This window comes from Pagrus pagrus (genome assembly GCF_965226575.1).
Source record: "Pagrus pagrus genome assembly, chromosome: 8".
NCBI lineage: Eukaryota > Metazoa > Chordata > Actinopteri > Spariformes > Sparidae > Pagrus > Pagrus pagrus.
The window spans coordinates 2,735,275-2,758,823 of NC_140192.1; the positions used below are offsets into that span (position 1 = coordinate 2,735,275).

General features: G+C 43.7%; 1 protein-coding gene across 1 annotated transcript in view; it reads right to left on the bottom strand.

Annotated features, from left to right (window-relative positions):
- zmat4a (zinc finger, matrin-type 4a) overlaps positions 1-23,549 on the bottom strand; it is a gene marked incomplete at its 5' end in the record, with an annotated part of 106,783 nt that overhangs the window by 20,597 nt on the left and 62,637 nt on the right. The window contains 2 exon segments of the mRNA XM_084361051.1: positions 11,546-11,767; positions 22,963-23,119. Coding sequence (XP_084217177.1) covers positions 11,546-11,767; positions 22,963-23,119 — 379 coding nt within the window.

Consider the following 23,549-nt stretch of genomic DNA (forward strand, 5'->3'; position numbering starts at 1 on the left):
GCAGGAACAGGATGTGGTAGCTGAGATATCCCGTCTTCTTGTATTTAAAGGTACTGAGCTCATTCATCTTCATGCTTTTATTTTGAATCTCTACTTGAAAGAGTTTACATGCTTTAATGTGCAAACAACACATTATTGTTTCTCACGCTGTCCATTGCTGCAGCACCTCGATTCACCCTCTGTTTTAGTGCCTGTCTCTTTAAGAACCCCTTCTGTAAAAGCACACTCTGCTCTGATTGGTCAGCTCTTACAGGTCTGAGTAGGCACCGCCCACCGTGTCCCCACATCGGCTCAACTGGTGTTTTTTATAACCACGGCCGTGCTGGGGGCGTGGCTGAGGGCAGCGACTGTACAGTTGTGACATCACAACCTCACGGAAGCCCTGATGGCTCATTTCTGAATACAGGCTGCGTGTATTCAGCGCTCACAGTGTTAATATAGTGTCTAGATCTGCTTTACAATCAAAACAGACGTGGAAATGTAACATAATTCCTTAACTCGAGCCTGATTTAATGCCAGAAAGTAAGAGGAAAGTCATAGAAGTCATTGAGAATAAAGCATAAACACAACTCAGGCGATATACAGTACCTGAGACCTTGAGGTGTCTGATTTATTCAGAATAAACAAAATGTAATAAGCTGTCTCATTTCTTAAAAAAATCGTACATCACTGATTATGGTTGTACACAGCCAGCGCCCTGTTGCCGCAAATTACGAGCGCTCCTGTGTAATCGCTGTCATGTCGTACTAATCTTATTGTGGCATGAAAAATGGCCGTCTTCATTGCCTCGCTCTCACAATTGAGTTAGCTCCTCCATAAATATGCCTCAGAGCAAAAGGCCAAGAGAAAATAAATGTCGCCCTGCGCTCATTGAATCACATTTCCATATCCTCTTCAATCAAATTTCCCCGCATGAATGATACGTTTACTCTCCGTCATCACACCAGAGCACGAGCTGCTGAATCTTTTTAGAAAGCACAGTTTCTTCCTTCTTTCAGAAACAGCTACGGGGAGATGCTGAAACTTTTGACGTTCACTGACATCTCACTCCTCAGAAGTTGATGTCAGCTGTTTACTTCCCAACATTTTGATGGAGGGCAAATATTCTGCAGACAGAGAGGGAGCAAATCTCTCCCTTTCACTTACCCCCTGATAAGCCGTACAATAACCGCCCTGTCAGTGGGCTGCCACCGGGATTGAGATTTCAATTTTGCGCGGCCGTCCCCAGACGCAGTCATGAGCTGACATTAAAGTTCTGCAGCAGGCGGCGAGGGTCTAGCTCTGCAGTGGCCCCTTTGACAGCTTGCTTCTCAAACAATTTCTGAAAGGGTGAGAGATTGTACAGCGCCCCCCGAATCCATCACTGCCAGCCACCTGCGGCTCTTCCCCTCGTGGTGCTGCCCTGCGTGAGCGATGAAGCACCGGGAGCCTGTAGGCCTTTGCAGTGCTTCCCCTTCGATCACCTTTACTTCCTGCTTTCTGAGGCATCACCGGCGTGTCACTGGAGACTCGTTTGTTTTGGTTAACTTGTCCCTTCGCTGAGAATAGAGGCAGCCTAGGAGAGCATGCAGAGGAAGAAAAATGTGCTCTGCAGTCTCATTTATTTGGGGGAAAGGCTGGAATTGTATAAAACCATAGTTAGAGATTGTGGAGCTGATGCATGCGGAGGAAAAATGCTCTCTGATGTCTTATATCTTCATTTAATATCAAAGTCACTTTTTAGGAAGCAGCCACAGGCAGCAGGAATGCAAAATGTACGTGCACTGACAGTAAAGTTATTGCTAACTTCTCCTGTGACTGAAACCATGTGCTGATTTATTTACAAAGACCTGTGTCCACAGTGTGCTACTGAAAATACCAAATATAGAATAATGGCACAGACCCGCTGAGCAAAGACGCGTTTGCTGTTTTTTGGATGTGTGGAATCAATGTTGTAGAGATGTTTTAATAATAATCTTCAGGGGTCTTTGGAGATAATCTGGTCACTGAGTTACTTTGGTACGAAGATGAAGCTAATCTCAGTTGATATCATCAAAATATAAAAGTGTGAGGGAGTAAAACTGAGGTCAGTACTAACCTTTATCATGATTAACAATGTTTTCATTATTGTAAAAGTAGACAACCATGACTTTTCTCAAGATGAAGCCTATTAAAGGTTCCATCGTGCTCTATTTGTTTTCTTAAAGCAATTAAAAAGGAGGGTCGCAGACGGGTCGTCATTAACCTGAAATCAAAAAAAAACTTGTATATTTATGTTAAACGGCCTCTGTGCAGTTTGTAGAAGAAATTCAAACTCAGAATTTTAATATTTCAAAATCTCAATAATTTACAATATTATTGAGGTAATAATACAAGCTAGAAAGATGGCAGGGTCCGCCACATATAAACAAAGTAAAACAGTATAAACTGTTTGTTTATTCAGTTTATTCAGTCATGAAAACAAAGAGTTTGTGTATTTTGTTTGTTTAGGCAGAAAAAATAAAGATCTTTCTCTTCTGATTAAAATGGCCTCCCCAAAACTACAGTTTGCTCCTTTAAGTTAACAGCAAATTAAGATCCTGAATGGTTATTTTTAAGAGTGCTTCTGAATCAGTATTTGAAACTAAAGTTGAGGAAATTAATTTATTTTATTATTATCTGAAACCTCTAATCGTTTTCAGGGTCGCGGGGTGGCTGGAGCCGATCCCAGCTGACACCCGGCGACGGCGGAGGTGCACCCTGAATAAGTCGGCAGGTCATCACAGCGTCATCACACTGATTTATTATAGACACACTTTAATGATCAGAAGAAAAAAACTTGTTGTATGAAATGTGGAGTCTAGATACAGATACTGTAGATGTTTAATCATGTGAGAGGGAGGGAGACTCTTAAATGGAAAAAAAAAGCACTATTTTTAAAGTTAATAAGCTACTTTCCAATTCAATATACTAGAAAGCTCGTAGTAACAGATCGCTGGTCTGTATCTGTATATCAGCTCACCAATAAGCCACAGATTGGGGTGCTGAGTTGAGTTATTTCATTTGCACCGTAGTAAATCTCTAGTTGTCTCTCAGCTAATTGAGACCTATTGCCGGAGCCCTTGGGAGGGAACATGGTGGCGGGTTTGACTGATCAGCTGTGCGGTCCTCTGTGTGGACTGTTTATGAGCAGGGGAAAAGGTGGTGCAGGTCCAGGGTTCATGCTAAATTAACCAGCAGCCATCTGCCCCACTCAGATGGTTGCAAGTTTAGCTCATTCCCCTCTCTCTGACTGCGAGAGAGGGGAATGAGCGGCCAGGCTGAAAGAGCATATGCTAAATCTGAATCCGTACGAAAACAAATTGTTTGCAACTGTGGGGTGGATTATAATGAATTGCTTTGTGAAAATCGACTTTCCGAGATGAAAATCATCACTCAAAAGTGTTTTCAGCCCCTTGAAGCGATAAAACTGGCACACTCACCAAATCACGGATAAGATTGGTATCTGAAATTGGACGCAGTTAGGAAACGGGCAGTAGGTAGAGATGTAATATCTTGATGAGAACAGGCGCTGGCTGGAAACAAATGGCCGGCCCTCTGCTGCTCCAATCCAGTGTTTAAATTGAACCAGTTAGCGGACACGGGGACACATTTTGCCCTTTGTTATCTGCTGAAGAGGACCTTGATCAGCTTGTTGTAATTTGCCAGTCTGTGGCAATAATAGGTCTATTTTAGGGTCGGGGTGGGAGGGGAGGGTGGCGAATGTAACACACAGCCATGAGCAACAGCTTGAGAGCTGCAATTGCAGGGATCGACAGAAGGAAAAGGAGGAAGTGAGAAAGAGGGAGACAAAGTGCTAAATCACATCTGTCACAAACCCATCTCCGATTAACAGCTATGATGGAGTCTGGAAAAACACAATTTGTCTGTCGGGGATGTTTGACAGGCCAGACCACGGTCTAAATTTAGTGTTTTTTTGGCGGCTACACGAGGAATCAAAAGAAAAACCAATGGGTGACCAAAATAATAGCGATGAGGGAGCCAACTGCAGCTCGATCAATGAGAACATGACTGACAGTTCAGACGGGAAGTGTTATCATTATTTCTTCTTTCATGGCATAAAGAGGCCAGCTCAGGTCAGTCAGCCAGGTTGAAACCTTGTTACCTGCAAACTATTGAACTACATCACTCTCCGGGTGTCAAACTGTATATTATGGTTAAAAGCCCTCAATAAAAACCTCCTTTTTTAATGCATAAGCCTAAAAAAATTTCATAAAACCATTTATGTTCTTGATCCCTGCTGAATACAGACACGATCCTGGATTCTTCTGAATGGTTACTGCAGTTTACCATCACAAAGTCAAAATGGCCCATCACACAGAGATGTGACGCCAGACAAAACCAACCAACCACCAAACAAAATCATTGTTTTCTTTATGGTACAGCACATCAGGCATGTCCTCGTCTCTCGCACAGTACGTCTTGTTTATATAAGATGAAATATTCTCGCTCCACACGTACCACATTTGTCTACTTTCCTACATTTATGAATGAAATATGCATGTTACTAGGTCTAGTCGGGCATAGCCATGTTTGGACACGGCCAGTCCCAAATGTGGTGATGGTAACACTAGAACTGAGGGAGGTTTGGTGCAGGCGGACACCTGAAACGGCCATTTGGAGAATGATATTATTGAGTGAGCAGTGAAATAGCTACACATTTTCTTCACCGGACGTGGACATCTACAAGAAAACTGACTTAAATCTGACTTACAGATGATAAAAAAGTAAGGAGTTATTAGTTTAATTTGTTGTGCATGCTTTGGTAAGTGTTGCATGTGTGGTAGCTCATCATGGTTTGCACTGCTGGAAGCGTGGGACCGGACTATCAGATGATCTCTATAGTGAGGCCACGTCACAAGACATCACTTGAAGAAAATGTGCCGGTGCAGAACGGATCTGTGGGCAGTTTTTAATAAAAAAGAGCTAAATGAAATATTATTGCCTAAATTCTAGATTATCTATGAATTTTTCACACCACAGCCGCTAATTTTCACACTACTCCTACAACCCTCCCGTACTGCACTGAATCAGAACAATGTCGTGTCATTGCGAGAATACAAATTGGCACCTCTTTAGATTTATCGTGCTCTCTTAACGGTGATTTTAATCACGCTGGGTGCCATTAATTTCTCTTGTATCAGTACTTTTTAATAACATTCAACATTAAGATATTCAGGATGATGACTTGGAAAAAAGCCTCAGTTTTACTTCTGAGCTCTGTGTGGTTCACTGGTCTGTGTTTGAGCTGCTGCTTTGTCTGTGTGTGCTCGTTTGAAACAATTTCTATTTAGTATTTTATAGTGTATTTATGTGACCAACATACACATATGACGCAGCACAGAACAAGAGGGGGAACTAGACTTAAACAAGCCAAGACAAATAAGAGAATATACGAGCTGTTGAAGCAAAAACAAAAGAACAAAACAAAAACAAAAACACATCGCAATGTTCAGCCAAGATTTTAATGATTGTAGTACATATACGTGGAGGAGGAAGGGATGGGAAGGAAGTGAGGATGGAAAGAAAGGGAGGATTGGAAGGAAGGAGGGATTGAAAGGAAGGAGGGATGGGAAGGAAAGGATAATGGGGAAGGGAGGATGGGAAGGGAGGGAAGATGGGAAGGAAGGAAGGAAGGAAGGAAGGATGGTAAGACTGAAAGGAAGGAAGGGAGGATGTAAAGGAAGGGAGGATGGAAACAATCAGATTTGATGCCAGTTAAACGTTGAGGTGCTCTCAGCAGCAGTGACCACTTGAGGTGTGGACAAAGCCGGGTGACACAGTGAGAGGTGGACGTGAAGGGTGTTTCAGATGTTTCCATGCAGACTTCACAGCAGCCTAATTTGACAGCCAATGAGATTGGAGGGAGATGACGTCACTCTCTATTGAAGCATTTAGAAAGTGAAAGATCAGGAGGGTAGCTCTGCAGTATGTGTGTGTTTGCTGCACCCTCTTTCAAATATAATTACTCTCAGTATGAATATATCCAGCCTCTCCATGTGGAGAGCTTCCCCCCTCGCTGCACTCAAGAGGAGCTGCGTCACCAGGAGGAGCACTTAATGGACACGTCAGTGTGGGACCATCTTCACACACCAGACATGAAGCATAGTGGGCAGGTCGTATGACGGCCACGGCGATGTGATGGGAGTGGAAACGAGTTTCACTGCCATCGTGTTTTCAGTTCAGTATTTTGATTTATTTCCTTATTGTCAGCTATGTTAGAAGCAAACATAATAATGTAAGTGGGTACCTCCGGTTCTGGAGGTAAAAGTCCCATTCATTTACACCACTGACAGTGTTACAGTAGCTGACTCACAGTTTGAGCTTATACAATTACTGTATAATGTTTATCTTTTATTTGTTTGGATAAATAGGTTAGAAATCAGTTTCTGCCAGGGTTTGAGTGGTCGTGGTTCAGTAATTTCCTGTTTTATTTTGAAGTTCTGTCCTCATTTGTCATGCTTTGCTTTTCAATTTCCTCCCTTTGTCTGTTTCCTCGACCTTCCTCACCTGTATTTTATCAGTTATTCACCTGTTGTGTATGTAAGTCCTTGTCGTCCCCTCTCTCTTTATCAGTTCGTCTGCTCCGTTCGTCCTGCGTCTCCTGTTCCGGTTCTGTTTTGCCACACACTACTGTTGTGTGTTACCGGGTTTTGGTTCCTAATTCCTTGCATTTTTTCTGGTTTGTACTTCGTTTGCTGTTTCCTGGTTTCGCTTGTCTTGTTTTCTGCCTTTTGTTGACACGTTTGTTTAACTGTGACACGTTCTGTAAAGTACACGGCCGAAAACAAGAATACTGATAAAAAACGGAAATGACAGCATGTGGGCATATTTAATGATTCGGGACGGAGCTGAAATTGTTCTTAATGAGAGAAAACTTGTGTGTATAGTGTCTTCACTTATGTAAAGTTCATACTGTGCTTAAGAGACTCCCCCCTTGAAGCTTTAGAGGCAGCGACTGCAGCTCTGGTTTCATGGAGACGATGTAGGAAGAATAAAGAGTCCCATTATATTCCCATGCAATAAAGAGATTTGGTAACAATCATCTCTTTGTATTCTTCCAGTTTTAGATAATTGCAGCATGTGCTCTCATTGGCCAGGCCTGTACCAGAGTAAGAGTTTTACCATCAACCCTTACAGGAAATTAATGTTACTCAAAAGAAATGAATTTATTCTTTCACATAAATATGAATCAGGGTTAGAGAGATGCAGTGGTCTTCAGAAAGTCTGCAGCTACAATTATGTTCATTATCAATTCTCACCATTAATCATTTAGTCAGTAAAATGTGAATAAATTGTGAAAAATGCTGGTCAAAGTTTCCCAGAACCCAAAGTGACGTCTTTGGATCGCATCTTTTGTCAAACCAGCAGTCCAAAACCCAAAGACTCTTCATTTACTGTCACAAATAGCAAAGAAAAGCAGCAAATCCTCAGATTCAAGAAGCTGGAACCAGCAAAGTTTTGACATTTTTGTTTAAAAAATGATTGAAACAAAGAATTAACAACTCATCCATTAATCAACTAATCACTGCATTTCTAGTTGACAGAATCCTTGTCAGGACAAACGTGGACCATAAGTATTTAGCTTAATAAATTCATTGAGACCGAGCTTATTGTGAACTATGTATGGATTTATAACAATGCCTGGTTTTACAGTGGCACTGGGTCCTGACGGGTCAGGTCCGTAGTACAGAAGAGCTCCTGCAGCAGTCAGCTCCCTTATTTGAATGTTTATTCTTATATGCATTTGCTCAGTTATACATTGATAAGCATTTTCAGTTTGCCCGTTGTGAAATTAACTTTTCCATATATGCAGCTGTCCACTAATGATGATGTGTCACTAAACTACATCGTGGTTGGGTTTACATCTTGGGGGACTGTATGACAGGCCTGTAAAATTCTCTCTGACGAGTGAGCCAGGCACAGCAAAGCTAACGACAATATTGGCCGTGTACAGTATCCCCGAACAAACCTGTGTTTAATCAATTAACAACAGATTTATTTAACAACAGGAGGCAACAGGAGGGGAAATCTGTGGGGTAGGTCTGTCACGGGCTACGTGTTAATTCAGACATGTTAACTTCTGGATGACATCAAGAACATCACTGGTACCATCTACAGAGCATCAGTGACATCGGTGAAGTGAGACGTCTGCACAGAGCCCAGAGGATACATAAAGACAACACCCACCCAGCCACAGTCTGTTCACCCTGCTGCCATCTGACAACAGATACAGAAGTATCCGCTGCCGTACCACCAGACTACACAGCAGCTTCACTCCTCCTCATCCATCATCAACAATCCAGTTTCCTTAATAGATGTAGCAGGACAAAAATGACAATAAATGTACCTTACGTTACGTTACGTTACTTTATGTACTGTGCTTTAAAATGTAATGCTTCTATGCACCAATAAAAAAAAGGGACGCATCAATCAGATCTGTTGGATCGGCAGCGGCTGATACCGACTTATTAAGCGCATGATCTCCAATCCGATTTACGACTCTGCAAACATTACAGTCCTCACTGTAGATGAAACGTCCCATCTCTGCAAAATATTCAGTAAAACATAAAAAATGACCAAATGACTTAAAGCAATTTAAAAGAGCAAAGGTGAGGCAGTTACATCGGTTTTACAATGTGCTGCGAAGTATTTTCTCATACAGGACGGTGAATATACAAGTATGTATATGCGTCATTATGGTATATACAGATAGCTATAAAAGTTTTAACAACCTCCTTTTAAAGAATGTTTTGGGTCGAGGCTAAGAGCTCAGTCTGCAGCAGATACGTTTGACCCCTAAAGGTTCTTCTACTCTTCAAATCAAACACAGGACCGGTGGAGCGCTAATGGCCCGGCCAGTGCACTTACTCTCTTTCTCTGTTTGTTTGCCACCGACCTTCCTCAGCTGCACCGCGCTGCTGTATACACAACAACAATATGCAGACTCCAGGATGATGGCACCGCCTCCTTTTTTATGGGAGCTGTTGAATATTTCATCGCATGGCAATCTTTCAGAGTCGGACCGCACATTTTTTCTCAGCGAGTTGAGAAGTGCGCGAGGACGTGCTGGAGGTCAGGGAGAGGGGAATGGCAAGCAGAGGACGGGCAGAGGGAAGAGACAAACTCAGCACGAAGGAGATGCGGAGATGAAAAGAAGGAATTAAAAAACTAAAAAAGTTCTCCCAGTTCCCCAGTTGCAGCTTCACCACCCGCCCTCCCCTTCTGTCCCGACCGCCTGGTCGACCCGCTACGCCTGCTGAGGTCCCATTCTCTTCTCCACAGGCTCACAGTGCTGGTTTTGCCTGATAGGATGATTTGCCACTTCATTACTAATTGATAATCACCGGAGAGAAATACTCATTAGCCCAAGTGCTGAATAGTGCAGCGAGCATGCTGACATTTTCAGCCTCTCTGTAATGACTGTGTTGATGCTGGCGAATCTGTCTCCTCCTGACACAGTGCAACTAACAGGGATGGTGTGAAAGAGATGAAGTCAAAGATGGGGATGGCTTTAAGTTAGAGTGGAGAGACTCATAACCTGTCTGCAGGAAAGTGCTCACGACTCGGCACCTAAGATGCAATCACACCAATTCTCAGTGAAGCTACACTGACAATATTTCAACAACAAACGTACTAAACGTACGACCCAGAGTTTTATTTCCAGCAACAACACTGACTCTCATCAGTCCAAATCTCTAGTGATGTTGTTATTGAGATCACTGCAACAGGATATTCACAGATTCACATAGCAAAGACTCTAATCCTGAAACAATGAGAAGAACTCAGCACTGAGCTTCCTCGTGATCTTTGGATGACTGGAAAATGTTCAGATTCAGTTTGTTTAAGTCACTTGATCATGCAATTTAAAGCCAGGGTTGGTAAATTATTCTGAAAGCATATTTTCTTATATTTGCATAACATCACAGCAATCAACAAATCAAGGCTGTCACAGGCCTCTAATAAGCTCATCCGATTGTCTCATTAGTGTTAACGACACATGATGCGACCTGGTTGGTTGAAAATTTAAAGTGGGCCAAATGTTCTGTACCTGAAATAGACATCATGTACAAAAACACCCTCCATATCCAAGATGACAAAGCTGAACTGATTCACTCAATTTGCCCTCAACCAGACACAGTGCACCTATAGGCATGAAGAGCCAATCAGGCCCACAGTTTGGGGTCCGTGTCCAATCAGTTTTGAGGACTTGTTTCTCCCGTTCGTTATGGTCACGCTCCAGTGCCCTTTTACAACACCTCTGGGCTGCCTCTGCTCTTCTGGCAGCCGGCCCCCTCCGCCGACTGGAATAATATTGTGTAATTGTTATTGACATATTGTGACTGCGAGAGGATAAGCAAGAACATTCTCTCCACCTCCTGCGTGGAAATTAACAGCTTGTGACAGCCCGGTGGACTGCAGAGGGAGTCGAGCTGACAGCTCCAGCCAAGAGGGCTGCCTCCTTTCAGTACCACCGTGGAGGACTTACAAATGATCAGAGGTCTTTCCAAACGTAATCAGGATTATACACGTCACATTATTGGCTTCGATCTTTTAAAGAAGAAATAGCCAGAATTTGAAGGTAAATCCAAAACTATCACCTACAAAGAGGTTTACGAAACAGGAACACACTACATAGATGTATTTGACAAATTACCCCTTTGAAAGCTGCATTCAGCAGTTCAGCTCTGGTTTATTTGGTGGGCTCTTGGCTGACATCTGCTCAGGTCTGGCAAACAGGAGCGGACCGTAGGCCGGATGAGGGTGTCTGGTGCAGTTCTGCTATCAGGGAATGGACTGGTGAACATGTTGGAGCATTTAGCAGCATTAGAGACTTTTGGTGGGAACTTTTGCTCAGATGTTGTGAGAAAGAGGTACTTTTAATAACAAATAATAATAAGATATGCCCATGATCGCTGGCAGGTTCTGGCAGGTCGCCCCTGGGACCCTGCAGGGTATCAGCGTTCTGCTCAAGAACACTTCAGCTTGCTTCAGCTTCAGTCTGCCTGCTGACAAGGTCCATCGCTCTATTAAAGGATGTTTCTCCTACCACTAGGTCACCCCCCCGTCCACTGAGGTACATTATACAGTGGAAGAGAAGCCCCGGGGTCGACAGGACTCTATATCATTACTTAACACCTTGCCATAGTCGTTCTCTAGGTCACTGTGCATAAGTCTGAGTCTGACACGGCCACTGGCACCGGGACATGACGGAGGAAGCTGTCCAGGACACTGAGGCCGTGGTGCACAAAGAGCCTGGCACAGTACCAACACCAGGCTGACATTTTTTTCATTAGATAAATACTTCTTAAAAGACTTGGAGGCTTACCGACAGTGCATGCAGGACTGTGGTGCCTAACTGCTCCCCTCTAATCCTTCATTTCAATCTGGATTCGCCAGATTTGGAGGTGTTTCAACCATGACGTGCTTCATATCAATAAACCATTAACAAGATTTAAAAAAAAAGCATGAATGTGATTTGCGAGAATATAAAAAAAGTATTTGCTAACTTCAGCAGCGTCCGTACCTTTCATCTCTCCCATGTCCAGGGTCTTGCCCAGCTGCTCCAGCAGATCTGCTCTGGCAGCGTTCTTCTTGTGCTTTTTGCCATCGTAATGTTGTTGAGCCATGCCGGGGTTGTTGAACCAGGCGTTGCATAGCTGGCAGTAGCGGTCCGAGTCGCGGCGCTGTCGCGGGGAGGTCATGGGAGATGTTTCTGGGGAGCTCTTTACAGGACTGGGAGACGCCTCTGAAGGGGAAATCAACAAGAAAAACACAAAATGGAGGTTTTGCAGCAGGTTTTACTGGATCAAGAGAAGACACGTGCATCAGTGAGCTTTTATATGTTTTAATGGAAAATATATTCAAACGTGTCTCTGGTCCTAAGCAGATGTCCAAGCACTTTACTTTTACTTCCATAATCTAATAACTCTCCTTGTAAATTTTACTAAACGAGAAAACGTGCCTTCATAATCAAACTCCACAGTCTATTTTCTCTAAGTACATCCAACTAATGTACGTCCCAGATCTGTTGTTAGACCTGCAAAGCAGATGTGCTTGGGCCCTTACTGTATCACTGGGTAATTAAGATAAAAATATGATTTGGTGTTTAAAATATTATATCTGTAAATGTGGGTAAGTAGACAAACAACACAAAGTATTTACAATTACACAGAATCGTTTATTGGTATCTAAAATACCACAAAGACGGCAGCACCTCGGGGACGATACGGCCGAAATCTCCGAAAGAGTAAAAACCAGCTTTACTTCAAAATGGAGGCTTTAAGGCTTTCCAAATGAGAGCGATCATTCAAAGTGTTAAGTTGTGTTAGCGTGCAGTCTCAGCTCAGTCGAGGTGTCGGAACAGAATCAATTTCAAGTGCAATCAGATTTGTTTTTTCACATTCACACTCTCGTATGCAACACAACTCTCGCAGCGGTCGAGCTCAGCTGTCGTTAAAGAGAGACGCTCTGCAACACGGACATTTACAAAACACAGAGAAGTAAGTTTTAGTTTTAGTCAAAAATGATCCATGAAAATATGCCCCAATCGGCACTTTGGGAAGAAATTCAAACTTTATAATATTAATGAGGTAATAATACAAATTCAGGAATATATTTTTTTTTCCATAAGTGAATAAACAAGCTGGAAAAGGGGAAAATAAGGTCCCAGAACACTGTTTGAGGCTAGAAAGGTGGCAGGGTCCGCCACATATAAACAAAGTAAAACAGTATGAAGTTGTGTTGTCCTTTAAGGTCAGTTTGTTTATTCAGTCATGAAAACAAAGTCTAATAAACTACACAGTGCACCTTTTAAAAGTATGATTCACACCACCGAACCGATCTTAATGTCCAGCGCTAATTAGCCAGCACTTCTTTTCACCTTGCACCGTACTGCAGTTGTTTCCCTCCTCGCTCTGAGACTCAGTTTGTGTTATTTTGGCCCAAATTGTTAAGTTTTTGGCCAAAAGGCAAATGTAAATGGAGCAGGGTGATCACCTCTGAATCCTCTCTGCAGCAGATACACTGCTTCAGGATAGTAAAACAGAGCTTCACTGTGTTGTGCTTCAAAACATATTTTTTTTTTAAAAAGTGAATCATGTTGGCAATATTTTTAGCTTATTTTTATAACAAGATTGCAGACCACTAATGACATGTCACCACAGCCTAAAACCACAAGTTGGCCTTTTTCAGAGTGTGGCTGTGCAGCCAGCAGACAGAGGACAATGTGAGGGCTTTTAATGAGCACTGATCAGCAGCGATGTAACAATGACTGCGGCTCGGCGAGTGCAGCCCTCTGAATAACAAGCCGTTATCTCCATTAAACGCCTGAAGAGGAAAAACCTAAATTCTACTTGGCAAACGGATTAAAGAGCCTGCTCTCCTCGTGGCTACCCACTTGTGCCTTCATGCATGGATGACAGCATTAACCGCGAACGAGCGCCGCGTTGCACCGAGAGCTCCCCGACACAAAACAGCACTATCAACTTAATCAGTTTTAACACTCGGGTGCTCGACCCAGCCTAAGTCAACATTTAGTGTTGTCCCATTATGTTCCATTACACCAGTCAACATCTCAAAGTGGCGACCCGAGAACCTTCGCTGTCAGCATTTTGCTCTCCGTTGTATTCGGTGCAGTTCAGCCTTCAGTGAGTCAGAGCTGCGATATAAGCAGAGTTCACATTTGCATTATATTATACATTCAGCGCTTGGGTTTGGCGCTCTCATCCAGGGAAAGCTGGCTATTATGTAGGATTGAATCTGTGACTTTGTGGTTATAGGCTGACCTCTCCAACTAATAGGCCAATGTAAACTGTCAGACTTAATTTAATCCCTGAAGTCCCCCTTTGCAAGGAGGTCAGAGGTCGGCTGCAGAACAGAAGCCCCAGAGCTGTTGTGGATGTAACGCCTAGCCTCAAAGGACGGCAGCTTTCAGAGAGCGGGGCTGTGCCTCCGCCCTGAAGCTCAGACACTGAATCCAAGAGGACCACATGCAGGAGACCCACCTGCTCCTTTTGATAGTCGGTGAGAAAACTACAGTTTGTATCCTGACGTTAACTGTGTAGAGAACTGAGAGCTGTTTAGACACCTCTGGCATATGAAAACATAACCTGAAAGCGCAGCTCTCGGTTTTAATAATAACATTCAGGCAATTACCTGCGAGAACAGAGAGAGAGGTGTGACAGAATGTGGGAGAGAGGATTTAAAGGCTGAGGGAAATATTTATTGTTTGTGGAGAAGCCGAAGAACAGAACAGAGGCAATAACTGTTTCAAAAAACAACTACTTGACTCGCTGCAGTCAAATTTGTATTATTTTCATAATAATAACAATGATAATGATGATAGAAACAACAGCTGTAGTATTTGTATTGTCCACACTAACAGCCTGTATCCCAACATCACCTCTCTGAGTCCTGGATGGTTGTTCAGACACTCACAGCGTCCTCGGAAATGATCTGAATGTGCTGTTCTGACCTCAGACAGTAATTATTTAAATGGGCCACCTTCATGACACCGGTAACTGAATCTGTGCCTTTTGCAGTGCAGATCCAAAATGCACAGCTCACTCAGACCCGGCTTCTCAAAAAGGACACAAGTTGGTTTCAAATCAAAAAAGAAAAAATCTGGTACTTCTCTTTTTCCCTCGGTCCAAAAGTCAGTTTCACTCGATAAACATCTCTAAATGGCGAATACACAGGGGCACCATCACGTTTAGGCGAGCATTTGAGGCTTTAAAGCGCAGGAGAAAATCACTCCAACAACCTTTTTAACACAAAACTACACAACAATAAGGTTTCACATAACAGCTTCTACAAATTATCTGAAATACGTTGAAACTGACAGCTCAACACAGCGCAACTCAACAAAACACAACACAGCCGTGCTGCAAATACAGAAACCAGTGCGGAAACACTTCCCATTGCTGTTTGTGTGTTTGTTTGTCTCCTTTATAACCTCAATAAAAACCTTATTGACGTTTGTGAAATGTAACTGTGAAAGGTTTCGCTCGTAGTCACGAACCCACAGAGAATTGTCACCTGAGTCTGCAGCTCCCCTCGGCTGCACCGAGCCTTACAGTGAGCTTCAGCTCATCGTTTCGCTGTCCGGCTGCAAATGCACTGTTTTAGTTCGCTCTCACTGCCCTCACAGCGTCGATTCACCCGCAGCAGGCAGCTGTTTTTAAAGAAACGTACACTACCTGCTCGGCAGCAAACAGCAGATGGACACAGACTTTGTGTTTTCCTTCCTGCTGCTGGAGACGAGGCTGAGGGGAGTGAACCAAGACAGTAAAGTTGTGGGCTTGCAAAACCAAAACAATGAGCTGAAAGAGATGCTAAAAATGATCTCTAGAGCTGAGTGGGACTGCAGATAGTGGGTGATAGTTATCTGTAGATTTGTCATCGTAAGTCTTGCTGCAGCTTCTTTGGACTGGAATAAATCTCCAAGATAAAATGAGTGTAGGGAAAATGGAGACAAGTAGAAGATTTATCGGTCGTATCTCTTGTGTTTTAAAGATGGCCAAAAAGTTGAGAGAGCAAGAGGAAATGAGAAGCAAAGAGGAGAAACTCTGCCAAATAACGCTCGGCAAACACTCGGGGAATTAAAGGAGCGTGATTACAAGACCCAAACAAAGATCATTTATCATCGTCAGTGTGACCTCACCGTACAGTATCCTCCTCCAGCCAAGTGTAATCACGGTGATTTAATATTCAAACCACTTGTATGTCAGAGTGTCCCAGCCATTCGTCTCGCAGCCCACCGGTTTTTACCTAAAGTATTTACGTTCTCTTCGAGGTGGCACGCTCCTCATTCATACCCGGGCTGTGTTATTGCAGGATGGCTCTCCAAGTCCCATAAATAACCCAGCAGGCACACAAAGGAACGAAACCCTCTTCCTCGCATTTAGCGCGTCATTAGAGCCATACTGTTTAACACCCCTCATGCGCTTTGATTGAGGGGGTTCAGCTCAGTTCAGGAGGCAGGGCTCCTCGCCATCGCCAAGAGGCAGATGGTGTCGACTCAGCGTGGCACCTGCTGCGTAAAGGACACTTTAAACTCTGTGAAAAGGCCTCTCGCTTCTCTTTATTATAGGTTTAGGTTGAGCGTGATAAGAAATGTGCCTTATTTTTGCTGCACAGAGATGAATTCACAAGCTTTGGACACAGAGTACGAAGCTCTGAGAACACACTAGAAACTGCTCGGAGAGGATTGCAGCTTTTTCCTGAAGGCGTACGATTTTTTTGACGTTGACGTCTGAGAAGAACATTTTTTTTTTTTTTTGGGAGAATCATCAGCACACGAGGGGATGAATCATCCAGGCCTGATGGTCTTGATTTATCATCATCAAGTCAAGGAGACAGTACACATGCCACATTTCATAATGGCAGCCATGTAGCTGGTTAGTCAGAGGACACACACACACACACACACACACACTCTGCAGCAGTTTATTGGCCTGATAAGCTCTCGGCTGTCTGACCAAATGTGAGGGTGAAGAGCTCTGCCTGTTGGATCAGATTGTAAAAAAAAAAGGAGGAGAGACTGAAGGAAATCTAGCACACGGACTCACAGGCTCACGGGTTTCACTGAAGATGGTGTGTTGACGTCACATCATTCATTTTCTGTTTCATGACAGTAAATACCAACTTTGTTTACATACGACACAATCAAGACACGACTAAACCCGACTCAATACCGAGCAGGATCTCTATCCGAGAGGATCATAGCGTGCATACAACAGACAAATCCAGTGTTATTAGTAAAATGCTATTTAAGTGGGTGGTATCTATGAGTGAGTATTTGATTTGGGTGGTAGATCTGGTGAGATTAACTCCTGGTCAGGCTGTTATGGGTGGTTTATGTAGAGTGATACAGGGCTAAAAACCTCTTTTTTTTTACCTCTTCTCTCTTCTTTCATCCTTAAATCCCTAAATCACAGCTGCCCTGTTTGGAGCTTAATTTCTCTTGTAGTAAACACATGAATATATGAGGCCAGACGGCATCTACTATAATTTCAAGTATCATTTACGACCACAAACTCTGGTGATGGACTCGATCAGCTGGAGAATGGAGGCAAACAGCAGCTAATAAGAGAAATCAGACAGGATGCTGTTTGTCAAACTATGACGTTATTCCTGTAAATGTGTTTTGCCCGCTGTACAAAGTGTTTGTGGGTAATCTGTAGGCGCCTGACGCAGGTTTCAGAGGCTTCTGTCCTTCAGCAGACACTTTCTTCATGGCTGTAATTAGTCATATTCAAATCACTCAGTGTTTGTCTCCGGGGAGATGCACAGCAGTCATGTCAGATGAAAAGCTTACATTTTATAAAAAGGCAGCTTTGCATAAACAGCCTTTTTTACATTAATGCAAATGCATTTTTTAAACTATAGAGCAGCGTTCGGGCTTTATTATTGACGAGGAGTTGAAAACAGTTGTGACATTTGGATGCAAAGCAGCAGGAGCTCTGAGAAGCGCCCCGCTGCGTGGACTAAACGCTGCTCTGTTCAAATATTGTGTCGGCTTTCGTCACCTGTCATTCTGATTTTATTTATTCAGCTCTCTGATTTGCTCAGTTTTGTGCATTGGGAGGGTGTTTGTGTGAAGACTTGGTTCATCAGTGACCAGTCTAGTTAAGAAAAGAAGAAGAGAGAGAACTAAAAAACCCATTAGTAGTGGATTAAACATGTCATTTCGCCGAGCACAGAGTTGTGTTTGAAAGCCAAAATCCCCCTCCTTTCGTGGCATTTGTATGCAGACGGAGAAGCGGTACAAAGTAGACCTATTTAGCGTGAACAGAGTTATAAATCTGAGGCGATTCAGCATCTGTGAGGAGAGAGGGGGATCAAAGTGCTCTGAATCCATGCAGTTATCTCTTCCTACAATGCTGCTGCTCCCTTTTGGGGCTTTTCCACTCACCAGCCTCTCCTCTGCCTACAAACCAGGAAACAAAATATTTTCTCATATTTTACTTCTTTGTCTCCGAGGAAGAATTTCTGCAAACCAAACAAACATCTCCATCTCTGAGATTGATTAATGTCTGCGAGGCTGGAGTCTGCAGACTTTTGAAAGCAGGAAAACAAGTTTGAAGAAGTTATCTACCAAATTACTGTCAGGGGTGCAACATTTTGTCATTTAAACTGCTTGTATTAGGCTGAAGTAGTCAGGAGAAAGTAGGGAAGAGGGAAAGAGAAAGGTGGTACGATGTCGATGTGACTGTCTACAGCTCGTTTCCAGGTCTATTTCTGCAGAGAGCTGCGTGCGTGTCACGGTAAGAATAGGCGAAATCTGAATTTCTAAATAAAGCGCGACTGACGCTGGCAGTGTGTCTGCTCTAACCTGTTAACGTGGACACTGAAATGAAAAGCAAGACGTTACGTGACGCTACGCACATGTGCTGCTCACTGGTCAGTGTGTCCAGCCAAAAAAAGGCACTTTCATAACACATATTGGTTAAAAATGCTGAAATATAAGAAATGCATTAACTACCTTGTTATTTGCTAATGCTTACGTCACTCGAAACTTGATTAATTTATCAAATATTTTATTCTGTTGCTGGTCATGTCGTCATTACACCAATTCATGACAATAAAGATATTGTAAAAGCACTAATTTGCTCTCGGTATCTCCAACTATCGGAGGATCTCGAGCTGCTGAACTGCACCAGGATGTCAGCAGAAGCCCTCCGATGTTAATGCATGAACATGTAAATGTCTGAATGTTGAGGCAGCTCATTATATAGTTTGCACAGCAGCGAACCAGAATGGGGCAGTTTAAATGTTACTGCTAATGTTAATTCACGTTAACACGTCAGTTTAATTGTTAATAGACGGAGATATTAAGAGTCATCAGATAATAGTCAGTTACATGTGAAGAGAAACCATGGTCGTGTTGCCATATGAACACTTTAGCTGCGCATTTCTCCAAATCACTTCCCAGTACAAAAAAAAAGAAAATCAGTTCAGGGGAAAGATAGGTCCCTACATTAAGCTGCAGATGTTAAAGGAAGTGACATTCATGGCGAGGCTATTGCGCTTACGGCCCAGACAATTGGAAACGGGCCAGAAATGTGCAAATAGTGCTCAGAGAAACCATGTGGATGAATGTGAAAGTACATGTGACTGTGATTATATAAAAAAAAATTGCAAATTAACATTCATTCAGGCTGCCGGAGCCCCAAAATAGACCCTGAATAGGAATTGCAGCTCATTGCAACACTGGCAGGTTTGATATTCAGCTACAAATGCATGCAGATGAGCGTGTGCTATATGGGTCAGTGAAAATATTCACATTAGCACGACTGTGCCGGACTTAAAGGGCAAAGAGGGGTTATTTGTTAGCTTATAGAGGCTACGTGTATGAGAGGAAACAGCCTGTGGGAGCGACATTAAACATTCATTTCATCTGTCAGATGAAATTCCTGAATGTTCAAAAAACTTAATCGGAAATTCAGAACAAGAGCTCGCGCAGGACTTTTCAACAGTGGATTTCAGACTGATAACGGGGCATTTTTTAAATGTTTATATGGGTTTTGAACAGACTGCGCTCATCATTCCTATTCAAAGGGAGGGGAAAAAATAGCTGAGTACATGAGGCTCTCCCATGACAACAGAGCAGAGATGCTGTATAATCTCAACAGCAGCACCTGCACGGATCTTTGCTGGTTTGGGCTGAATGAGAAATGCTTGGCAAGCTGGAGATTTTGCAACTGTATAGCGTCTGACAGCAGGCTGGAACAACGGGGCGTCCCCAGAGGCGAGGCGGTTCAACAGAGGAACTCGGCCAGTCCGCTGACGTTACTTATGTAGAAATCAATAGCCCGGGCCTCCCGGTGCCCTGGATTTATCTTCCTGACATTTTCTATTTGTGACAGATCTGGGTGCCTGTACAATAGAGGTACTCTAAATGTTTCAGAGAAGGCGAGCTCAGTTCAAAGCTAGCAGCTCTCTTTATTCCAGCTGGATGGAGGGTTGTTTGGACAAGTGTAACAGATCCAACATTTTACTGACAGACTCTTTTCCCTTCATGAGTTTTCTGATGGTATATGTGCAACTATTGTGACACTAATGTATCAATGTCAGTGAATATTACTACAGTGTATTGAAGGCTGTTGCACCCTGAAAAGGATCCATCAGAAGGACTGAATGTTTGCACCTTCTGTGATTTTTAGTGGTGAAAATTGTCAGATTTCTGGATATCAGCAGCTGCAATCAAGAAGAAGAAGGTATTTTCTGCCACACAAGAGGTGGGAGGAGGATCCTCAGGAGCTCGCGGGGTGTCAACACGATTGATGGCTGCGTCTCCCCCTCGTTTGGCCGGGATGGAGCTGCCTCGGTTCTGAACCATTGGCCACAGATGGCATGCTTAATGGCCGTGTCTGTCACTGACATGTGGCAGAGAGAGCAAATAGCAAAAGGGTGCCGGCTGAGCTCGACATCATCAGACTGCAATCAAAGTTGTTAGGAAGTTAAGTACAAATGCAATTAAACAGTGTCGAAGTTTCCTCAAGGTAATTTAATTGCGAGGCAGCTGGACGGGAATCCAACTTTTCCAGGCCTCAAGTTATGCGCCTCTGGCCAAACACAGGCGGTAAACAATTTAAAGTTTGTTTTTGTTGATCCACGAGTTGAACAGGAACACTGCACTGAGCTCATTCAGGCTCTGCTTCATACACTCCCCGACACCATAAATATTTCAACCAGCCAAAGCAGGAGCAGGGCGAGATCGATCCAAACCCCCGAAATAAAAAAAGAACGGAGCCCACAGGTGGATGCTGGGCTGTGACTGCACAGGAAGGAGCAGCGACTGGACGGGTGCAGCTTGGTGAACATGTGCTTGTGACCGCAGCGATGACCCAGAGTGCAGAGCTGCTCAAGATTTCTGGCTGATTCGAATGAAAAAGTTAAGCCCCTATTGTCATTTCTGTCACGTCAGATGTGCAACGGAAACAAAACTCATTTTCCTTTCGCCTGAACTAGCTCAGCAGACTTTACAGCACACCCTCTGTCTCTACTGTCTATGCTAAAATGATATTCTGGTGCAGCTACAGAGAAATGAATTAATCTATCTCTTTTATTCAGCGAGAGAGTTCAAGGATTTGTCCGACAAACATTAACTCAAAGAGGAGAGCTTTGTGCGCCAATCTACCGATTCGATCCATCCACTTTAGAAGGGAAATAGGCTGCGGCGGCTGAGGCAGTGCTAATGCAGGATAAATTCAGGATGGTCCAACAATGGGAGACTCCAGATAATACCACTATAAAAATGCACCGCCTTATCAGTCAACGGAAAACTTCCTACATATTTAAATAAAAGCAGCGGTGGCTATCTGAGGGCAGGAAGTTAAACGCAGAGCTATCAAGTGCATACAAATGACTCGGTCAACTGCAGCCAACGAGCCGCAGTAAACAAACAAAGGCTCGAGGCTCATCTATTCACACCCACACTGCTTATTGTGGACTCAGGTGTTGGGCTCCAGAACAATCTCCAAAACATAAAGTTTCTCCTTCACTTTTCCCCCAGTGATCTTCACTCATTATTCAAGCACAACTGCCAATTTGTAAGTAGATTGGAGGAGAGCAGCTGTCAGTGTTTCACAGCAGCAGCAGACTTCAGTCACCCCAAGGTAAAAAGAGCAGTTGGTGATTAAATCTAAATAAAAACACACAGAGACTCCAGATAAACCAGCCGACCACAGCAGCTTGCTGTTTTGCTGTAAGTAAGATGTAATTGGCCCCCAAAACACGACGTGCAACATTTTTTTTTTTTTTTTTTTAACAGACAAACCCACAGTTTCCACCGGGCCGTCACTTTCAGCAGCGGCTCCCCGCTCTGCTACGCACCAAGTTGATTTTTGACCTAAGCGGACTGCAGCCGCCTCGATCTACACAGAGCAGATCGAGCCAGACAGGAAGTCAGACAGCGGAACGGCTAGTACATCCGGTCAGTTTTCAAAATAAAACACCTGGTGCCGACTTACAGGACTTACAGCTCAACAAAGTCTGAAATATTAACAACAAAAAACTTTAACGAAACAATTTAACTACGTGGAGGTATAAAAAATCAAGGAGAGGCCTGACGCTCCACTTCTGAAACGCTCCCACATGCTAGCAGTACTGTGAGGCTGTTCTTAGGCACAGGGGTGCTTTGGATTAAATGCTAACATCAGCATGCAAAGCCAATCCCAGCTACACTGAGGTCCAAGCACCCTGACGCACCTCAGAACCAAAGTTGTAGCGACCAAAGGCAACCGGGAGCATGAGGCCGTCTCTGGATTGGTTGAGGAGTGAGTACCAGCACCAAAACATCACTAAGTAACGTTCCTCAGGAAAACACACTAACGGAATAAGAGGTGTGTTGGCTGTAGTGGTACGTATGGCTTTAAAGAGCGCTAGCAGCTCATGCTAACAGACACCAGTGCTTGTCTGCCCCCCAAGAAATGCTACGTGGACACGGGCGCTAACTTAGTGCTGATACCAGAGAAACGACAGCAGATGTTTGGTTCCAGGAACAACGACAGGAATGAAAATATGTTCCTTCTGCAGCCGAGCCATGCTCTGACCCTCACAACACCTCTGTGTGTGTGTGTGTGTGTGTGTGTGTGTGTGTGATGTTACAGAGCACTAAATCACGGCCATGCACTTGTACACGAACAAACACACTACGCAGGCAACGCTATTTGCTAGGACTCACAACTCAGAAACAACAGAGGGCGAGTGAGGGACACACACTGAGTCTGAAGCGAGAGCTACATAATTATTTAAAATCTGCTCCGTGGTTCTACTCCACTTCACACGTACATAACAACACCACCACACATTATCAACACATATGGCGTCTTGCGCCTCGTTCCTTGGTTATTTTTCTTCTCAATAATGAATCCCCTCCTGAGACGTTTCGCTCCTCTATCATTTATACTCACAATGTATTTTTAACAGGGGCTATACCTTTGGTTGTGATAGCAGGCTGCTCCCCCAGTAGTAGTTTTAGCCTCTTGGCGTGGATTTTACCCTGGTAGTGTGACTGTGCCACCACCGCTGAGGTGAAGGACATGTTACACAGCGTGCAGCACTTATTCTTGTCCACGTCGCCTTCGTCGCTGCCCTAAAAAAGAAAGAAAAAGCACAGTGACATCTCATCAATGATACATCAAAGCATCCAATTATTTATCTTTGGCAGCTTTTAAAACACGATCCAATCAAACACAAGTCAAATGTATTATGAAGAAAGTGCAGCACACTGTGCAAGCAAGACAGCTGCACATTGAACACATCACTAATCTCAACCACCTCAGATGCAACACTCCTCCCCTAAAGTGTTTAGATCCTGGCGGGATGCAAATGAAGTCGACTTTGCATTTTAAGGGGTGATAGTTGGGCCAATGCAGCCAATGGTGCACCGCTCTCTGAGCCTCCATCTGTGCAAGCTGCACCGAAACCCATTATCCTCAGAGAACGCGGAGGACTAAGAGCAACCTGCCATTGCACGCAGCAAGACAGTCGGATGCTACTGTTTTCACTGAGAAATGAGAGGG